This window comes from Lagenorhynchus albirostris, chromosome 11 (genome assembly GCF_949774975.1).
Source record: "Lagenorhynchus albirostris chromosome 11, mLagAlb1.1, whole genome shotgun sequence".
NCBI lineage: Eukaryota > Metazoa > Chordata > Mammalia > Artiodactyla > Delphinidae > Lagenorhynchus > Lagenorhynchus albirostris.
The window spans coordinates 59,856,396-59,864,313 of NC_083105.1; the positions used below are offsets into that span (position 1 = coordinate 59,856,396).

At 54.5% G+C, this 7,918-nt stretch overlaps 1 protein-coding gene across 7 annotated transcripts; it reads left to right on the forward strand.

Moving 5' to 3' along the window:
- Positions 1-527: 527 nt before the first annotated feature.
- SMUG1 (single-strand-selective monofunctional uracil-DNA glycosylase 1) lies at positions 528-6,907 on the forward strand. Of its 7 annotated transcripts, none has more exons than XM_060166006.1 (4): positions 528-565; positions 1,878-2,149; positions 4,130-4,428; positions 5,462-6,907. In XM_060166006.1, exons 3-4 carry the CDS (start codon positions 4,141-4,143, stop codon positions 5,987-5,989), a joined length of 816 nt encoding a protein of 271 aa, XP_060021989.1. In that variant the 5' UTR covers positions 528-565; positions 1,878-2,149; positions 4,130-4,140; the 3' UTR covers positions 5,990-6,907. The 7 variants fall into 7 exon arrangements, with proteins under 7 accessions (XP_060021989.1, XP_060021992.1, XP_060021985.1 ...); XM_060166005.1 differs by lacking the exon at positions 528-565 and adding an exon at positions 589-1,288; XM_060166008.1 differs by lacking the exon at positions 528-565 and adding an exon at positions 589-1,009.
- The last annotated feature ends 1,011 nt before the right edge of the window (positions 6,908-7,918 follow it).

A 7,918-nucleotide genomic window follows, 5' to 3' on the forward strand; every position in this document is an offset into this window, starting at 1 on the left:
ATGGAGACAGGGGTTTGGACAGTAATGGGGGATGCAAGAGTCTCAAAGTCATTACTAAGGAGTTGTTAGAGATGCCAGAAGTGCCTCCGTGGATGTTCTATATACGGTCCTTGGAGAGCTGCAAAGGAGAGGTCTCTTATACCTGGGGCAGAAGGAGGGCTAGAAATGGTCTGTAGCCATTGTTAATACCCTCAGGTGAGTTGAGAGACTGCGGATAGTTGAAGCTCCTTGATTGACAATCCCTTTGGGAAAAGTGTTGTGGATGAACTTTTGGAAAGGTGATGCCCTTTACGGCTAGAATCCAGGATCTCCAAGATCCTTACAGAGCTTGGCTTCTCACTTCTCAAGTCTGCAGGATTTAGCCCCGCTGTAAAGAATAAACTACAATCCCCAGCGTCACTTAGGGCTAATTTAGCACACCTTCCGGGAATTTTAGTATTTCCGGCGGAAGTGGCCGCAGCTACGCCAATCGCCTTCCCTAAACAAAGTAGACTACAATTCCCACAGCCCTCCGCGCCCAGGGGCGGGGGAAAGGAACCGGAAACCGGATGGGGCGCTGTACCAGGTAGGGAAGTGGGAGTCTGGGAACTTGGGGCTTTGGGGGCGGGCTGGGAGCTCCACGGGCTCCCCGTGGGTGGCAGGCGGGGAGTCGGGGTGTCTGTGTTTCGGGGCCCCTCGCTCCGTCAGGGGCTCGCCCGGCGCAGGGAGAGCCGAGCCCATGGAGCCGCCCGGAAGGCCTGCGGAGACGAGGCTTTCCCGTCGGGCGGAGGTCGAGATTTCTTGTGGAGCTTAGCCGTCAGCCCCCTCGGAACTAGGAGGAGAGCTGAAATGTTGTTTCGGGGTCCATGCTCCATTATTATTATTGTTATCATTATTGGTTTAAGGATTTGCTGGTTGTCCCTGTGGATTTCTGGAGTGCCCCCAAGGGACAGGGGAGTGGATAGTGTCTTGGATTCCTTCTGCACTTGCTGGGTTTAGTGTCAGAGAGCCTGGGTGGCCAGACTTATCGGTGGGTCACCCTCCATTTCCTTCGCATTTAATGTAATATGGCACTGTCATTTAGAAAGTATCTGCCTTTCTTAAGTCTGTGGCCCTGGGTGACTTTTGATAGGACATCCAAGTTTCTCCTGTGGTGGGCTTTCATGGTGTTTTGTTCAGGACATTAAAGCTGGAATCACAGTGTATAACAATTGTTTATCTGTCTTGTCACAGTCATTTATGAACCTGGCTTACATTTTATTCATTTTGGACTTCCTCCCCACCAGGAGACTACCACAGTGCCTCTCATGTAAGAGACTCATAAATATTGAAAAGTATAAATGAGTTAACAGCTGGTGGTAGGTTGGATGGAATTTGTGATTTTTATTTCATAGAGAAGAGAGGTAAATGACTTAAGAGAACCTTAGAGATAAAACCAGGACTAGAATTTGAGTCAGTTGACACATAGCCTGCAGCTCTTGCCATCCGGTCAGGCTTTGAAATTCTGGAACACTGAAAATAAGACCTTGTCACTCTTTTGTGTACCCCCAGCCTTGCTGTCTTCAGCATGGGTCCCTAAAGATCAAAGGTAGGCTCAACTTAAGGCCTGAGAGAGGTTCCAGACTTGGAGCAGCCAACCTACTAATGTTGGCACTGTGTGGGGAGATGCAAATCAAGGGCCCCTGAGACAATTGAGCTCTCCGCAGCTCCCTTCTCAGCTTTTGTTTGAGTTCAATTGGCCGTGGGTAGCCACCCAGACAGATCAGTTAAAGACGTCTGAGATCAGTCTAGGGAAGGATTTCCTAAGTTTGGCCCTGATTTTTTTTTTTAATTTTTATTTTGTATTGGGGTATAGTTGATTTAAGATTTTTTTTCTCTCTCTCTCCCACTTTCTCTAGGCTAGGGTCAGAGAACAGGTTGATGGATCAAGCTGTTGTGTCAACCTTGAGGTCCCATCTCGGGGAAGAGGTTACTCTTGACCTGGGCAAGGGGTTGAGAGGGAGAAGAACCATGGTCCCTGCCCTGTGGGAGGCCCAGATGTGATGGAAACATGCCAGAGCCTGGCAAGCCCTCAGAAGCAAGCAGAGGGCAAAGCAGGCAGCTGAGCCTTGAGTGGACTCAGGATGTAGAAGTGGAGAGGAGTCCATCAGGAAAGGCTCCTGGGTAGAAGGTAGTTTTATTTATTTTTTAATTTATTTTGGCCGTGTTGCACAGCTTGCAGGATCTCAGTTCCCCAATCAGGGATTGAACCTGGTCCATGGCAATGAAAGCCCGGAATCCTAACCACTAGGCCACCAGGAACTCCCAGAAGGTAGTTTTAAACAGGATTGAAAAAAGAGGGTATGGATACAGCTGAGCAGGTGTTTGTTGACTGCCTAATAAAAGCTAGGACCTTGGAGCTATGGAGGAAAATTAAACAGGGTCTCCTCTCTGATCTGCCTCAAGTCTAGTCGAGAGGCCAGGTGTGAATTCATGAAGAAGCAGCTAACCATGGTGACGTGCGGTGGTTCTCAGCCATCACCAACAATCAGCATCACTTGAAGAAGCCTGTTTAAAATACAGATTCCCAGGCCCCACGCCAGCCGTACTTGGGTTGGGCGAGGCTGGGAAGGTACAGCAAATGGTGCAGATTCCTGAAGAGGGACGGCTTTACCAAAGGGACAGTTCGAGCTGCATCTGGAAGGGGAGGTATGATTTGGATGTGTGGAGGGGTAAGGGACTCACAGTCCTGCTTCACTCAAGGAGTCTGTGAAAAATTGGGGTTGTAGAAATAGCATGTGCAAGGTTTGGGGAGTTGAGGTAGGAAGGGCGTTTTGAAAGTGTGAATGGAAAGGTCAGTTTGGACAACTGGGTTTGCATGGGAGTGATTAGAAGGAAGATTGGAAGGAATGGCCTCTGTGGGTTACAGAGCTCGCTGGGGTGCTCCCTCTTCCTGCTTCCCCCCTTCCCTCTTTCTTGTCCTCTTCCCTTCCCCCTTTACCTCCCCCGGGCCACCGTTTACACACAGTATCTCATTCCATTTTTTATATCAATATTGTTAAGTGGATATTGTTTTTCTTAGTATTTGGGTGAGGAGACCTGAGGCTCTGGCCAGGGTTACCTGGCTTGTAGGAGTCTAGTGTGGGTCTGGTAATCGTCTCACTCACCACTGAGGACTCTTGAACGTGGGCAAGAAGCTGGGCTGGGGTTGCGGGTTGTAGCATTAGCAGGGTGGCCGATCGAACCGTCTAAAGCGAGATGGGTGCGGATGGTGATGCGCACAGCCTTGAGTCAGATGGTTTGGGTTCAAATCCCAGCTTCGTTTTTTGCCAAGTGCGTGACCCTGGGCACGTTGCTTGATCTTGCTAAGCCTCAGTTCTCTCCCCTGTAACGTGGGAACAGCAATACCCACCTCGTGGGGTTGCTGTGCACATCAGTGAGGGGTACCTGGCACGGAGCAGTTGCTCACCATCTGGAAGCTATGGTAATCAGCTCCGTAATTAGTCTCTGGGCTGTGGCTGTGCACCTGCGTCCCCCCCGTTAGCACATTGGTTTCCAGGACACAGCCCCTCCTGGCTGGGCTTGTTTTAGGTGCTGCAAGTTTGCCATGTCAATATTTATTGAAAACCTAGGCGTGGCCTAGGAACCAGTGACTCAAAACCTGTGCCTGTTGGAAAGGAGGTTTGGAGTGGGGGATGGTTGGTGGTTATGGGTTGTGCTCACCAGGTAATATATAAAGAGGGAGGATACTTGAATCCAGAAGAGGAAGGGCCCTTCATTACCAGGAGCTGAGATGAGCGAGAGCTTGCCTGGAGGTTGGGGGTGACTGACAGTCTCTTCTTTTTTTACTTTTTTTTTTTTTTTTTTTTTTTGCGGTACGCGGGCCTCTCACTGCTGTGGCCTCTCCCATTGTGGAGCACAGGCTCCGGACGCGCAGGCTCAGTGGCCATGGCTCACGGGCCCAGCCGCTCCGCGGCACGTGGGATCTTCCCAGACTGGGGCACGAACCCGTGTCCCCTGCATCGGCAGGCAGACTCTCAACCACTGCGCCACCAGGGAAGCCCGACAGTCTCTTCTGAGCCCAGGAAGTGGTAGTAGGGGCCCTGGCCAGCCTGGATCCCTCCCACGCTATGACTGGGGCTGTTGGGGCCTCTGTCCATCTCTTTTCCAGGTGACAGTGTCATGGCTGTGCCCCAGGCTTTCCCGCCGGGGCCCCTCCGTGAGGGGGGTGCTCTGGTGGAGCCCCAGCCCTCCCCTCGAAGCTCGGCCGAGGGCTTCTTGGAGGAGGAGCTCCGGCTTAACGCTGAGCTGAAGCAGCTGCAGTTTTCTGAGCCCGTGGGCATCATCTACAATCCTGTGGAGTATGCGTGGGAGCCGCATCGCAGCTACGTGACCCGCTACTGCCAGGGGCCCAAGCAAGTGCTCTTCTTGGGCATGAACCCAGGACCCTTTGGCATGGCCCAGACTGGGGTAAAGAGGTCGGCTTCCTCTGTTGGGTGGAGGGGGAGGCTTCAGGGTGGATGCTTGGCTGCGCGGGCTGTGGGGAGCCTGTGTGCGGCTGTGGACGTGTGTGGGCCCCCCCGCCCCACACACTGGCTCCTGTGGTCTCAGACACTCTCCCGGCCTCGCTGCCCCTAGTTAACCAAGCACATTAATGGTAGTTCCGCTTCCCCTGTGAGCTGTCCACTAATTGCCTCTGAGAGCCCTTCCTTCCGCCAGCCCCATCCTTTCCTTACCCTGCCGGATCTCCCCTCTCCCTAGAGCGTGCTTGAGTTCAGGAGAGGGACCAGGACTTATGGGGTCCGTGGGGAGACTGGTTGACCGGGGTGGGTAGGGAAGAGATGCAGGACTTCCCGGCAACCCGGGTTCTGCTTCTCAGCTTGAGGAGAGCTTCGGAACAGAGCAGACTCCAGGGCTGCCTGCTTCCCTTTCAGACCTCCAGATGAGTGACTGCCCCTCCGTGCGGGTGCTCGGCAGGTGGGGGAGGGGAAGAGGCTTCAGGGCAGGAGGCTCAATCGCTTTTATTGATCCCAACTGGGGGCTGAAAGGTGATCCATGATGATCGATGGAAACGACAGCTTGAGGCTTGGGGCTGAGAGGGCACCTGGAGAGCAGTGGTCAGCCCTGTCCTTGTGCCTCCTCTAGCTCTGGCCGCCTTTCTGTCTTGGGCCATCTGTCTGTCCCCCCTGCTACCCATCACGCCCTGTGTGGGACCACATATCCCCCATGCGCTTCCTGTACCTGGTCCCAAAGGCTCGTGGGGTAGAGGCAAACAAATAGATCCTCCTGGACCGCAAGCCACACGAACAATTGGAGAAAGAGGGACAGGCTCAAACCAAGGGCCAGGAATCCTTGTCTCAGGCCCTTGGGTGAAGGTGGTTGGAGTTGGGGGTGAGTGGGGTGCAGCTAGATCCTCTTGGAGGGTGGAGAGGGGCTGGTTGGTTCAGAGCCCAGGTGTCAGGTCTCCAGTCTGAAGCCCTGGTGTGTCTCTCCTTCCCCACAGGTGCCCTTTGGGGAAGTGAGTGTAGTCCGGGACTGGTTGGGCATTGGGGGGCCTGTGCAGACCCCTCCCCAAGAGCACCCCAAGCGACCAGTGCTGGGACTGGAGTGCCCTCAGTCCGAGGTGAGTGGTGCCCGGTTCTGGGGCTTTTTCCGGAACCTCTGTGGACAGCCCGAGGTCTTCTTTCGTCACTGTTTCGTCCACAACCTGTGTCCTCTGCTCCTCCTGGCTCCCAGCGGCCGCAACCTCACCCCCGCCGAGCTGCCGGCCAAGCAGCGAGAACAGCTCCTTGGGGTCTGTGATGCGGCCCTGTGCCGGCAGGTGCAGCTGCTGGGGGTGAGGCTGGTGGTGGGCGTGGGCCGCCTGGCCGAGCAGCGGGCGCGGCGAGCTCTGGCCAGCCTGATGCCCGAGGTCCAGGTGGAGGGGCTCCTGCACCCGTCCCCTCGCAACCCGCAGGCCAACAAGGGCTGGGAGGTGGTGGCCAAGGAGAGACTGAACGAGCTGGGGCTGCTGCCGCTTTTAACGAAGTGAGCGCCCCTGCGGCCTGCACAGGATGTGTTCAAGGTCCCCTGGGTCCTTCGGGGCAAGCAGATGGCCGCGCGCCTCCTGGACTGGAGCGACAAGGTCCCCCTCGGCTCCCTGGTTGCTGGGACCTGCCGCGGCAGTTTGGACACTACTCCTGCTTGCCCTCCCGATTCCTGCCCGCCTCACCTTCCTTTGAGCGTTGCTTCTTTGGTGTGTGGTACCCAGCTCCACAGAGAGCCAGCACCTGCAAACTGCTCCACCTCAGTGTTTCCCTGGAGCCTCTCTTCGGCGGAGAGTGACCTGAAGAGTGACTTCCGAGGTCATATTTGCCGTTTTAGACAAAAGATTCTGCCAGGATCCCCACCCGTCCTAGAACGGCTTCCTTCAGCTCACCCCTTGCCTCACAGGGACCAGGACAAAGCGTGGGTCATGGCTGCTGAGAGTGAGCTTCTGATGGGAGACTGAGGCTGCGTCAGAGAGAGACAGTTCAGTGTGGCAGCGTGGGAACGGCCAGAAGACCTGGATTTCCATCCCAGCTTTGAGACTTGTGAACTTTATGACTTTGGACAAGTTGCTTGACCTCTCCAAGCCTCGGGATCCTCATCTATAAAATGGGGTCCCTGCCTCATGGGGCTGGTGTGGGGATTAACTGAGGTAACCTTAAAAGTGCCTTGCGTAATGCCTGGCACGTGGGTGCTCCTTACACCTTTTCTAGCTTTCTTGCCCCAGGTTGGGGAGGCACTGCACTGCACTACACAGGAAGCCCCTCTGACCCAAAGACCCGGGTGGGGGTAGGGGTCTGGGCCTCCACCTGTAGCCTGAGTGACGGGCAGATTCTTGCCCCACCAGAGATGGACTAATGAGTTTATGACAAACCCAGCCTGTGATTTTTCCGTCTAAGCATTAAAAGCTCCTAAACCCTTTTGTGTTGGCTCTTTTTCCCTCCTGCGTGTCAGGTGTAGAAGGAGGTGGTTTATGTTTTCCCATCTCTTACCTCTTCCTGTTTGCAAAGGGTTCTCTTGGGTACCGGGGGGTGGTATGAACAGTCTCTAATTGCCTTACCAAAGCTGTAGGGTCTCTGTTAGGGCCCTGTCCAGTGGTTTGTCTGCTACTTGGGGCACTGTGATGGGTGGATGGGAGCCTGGTATCTCCAGCTGACTCATTTCTTATGTCTGCTGAATGGCTGCCCCTTTAGTAAGGGCTGGGAGAGTGAATTCAGTTGGGGGCAGAGACCAGCTTAATAAGGAACACATGGTTGGACTCTAGCTCCTAGGACAGGTCATCTCCAGCTCTCAAATAAGATTATTTATTTATTTATTTATTTATTTTTGCGGTACGTGGGCCTCTCACTGTTGTGTCCTCTCCCGTTGCGGAGCACAGGCTCCGGACGCGCGGGCTCAGCGGCCGTGGCTCACGGGCCCAGCCGCTCCGCGGCATGTGGGATCTTCCTGGACTGGGGCACGAACCCGTGTCCCCTGCATCGGCAGGCAGACTCTCAACCATTGTGCCACCAGGGAGGCCCAATAAATCAGATTTTTAATACGTGTCCCCCCCATTGCATAATAAGTAATTTGAGTGGCCTCCATTCTTGGTTCTTGGGAGGGAGCCTCTAGATCCTCAGAATTTCCCAAGTGCTGGGAGTTTGTCATCCATGGTGGGACCCTCAGACCACACTTGAGGTTATGCTGAAATTTGACTCAGGAGGGCTGACCATTCCCGAAAGACCAACAGTGTGATTAGAGGGCTGGGGCTTCAAGCCAGGTGATATCAGCCTGCCCTCCAGAGAGAGGAGGCAGGACTGAGGCTGAGCTCGGCCGCGTGGTCAATGATTTCAATCACTTATGCCTGCATAATGAAACCCTAATAAAGACTCTGGACATGGAAGCTTCAGTGAGCTTCCTGGTTGGTGAACACATGGATGTGTCAGGAGGGTGA

Bases quoted from the DNA above. Each gene is read 5' to 3' on its own strand.
- SMUG1 (XM_060166002.1), top strand. From the start codon at position 1,219: ATGAACCTGGCTTACATTTTATTCATTTTGGACTTCCTCCCCACCAGG. The intron at 1,289-4,129 runs GTAAGAGACTCA...TCTCTTTTCCAG, and splicing joins ACTACCACAGTGCCTCTCAT to GTGACAGTGTCATGGCTGTG. The intron at 4,429-5,461 runs GTAAAGAGGTCG...CCTTCCCCACAG, and splicing joins TTGGCATGGCCCAGACTGGG to GTGCCCTTTGGGGAAGTGAG.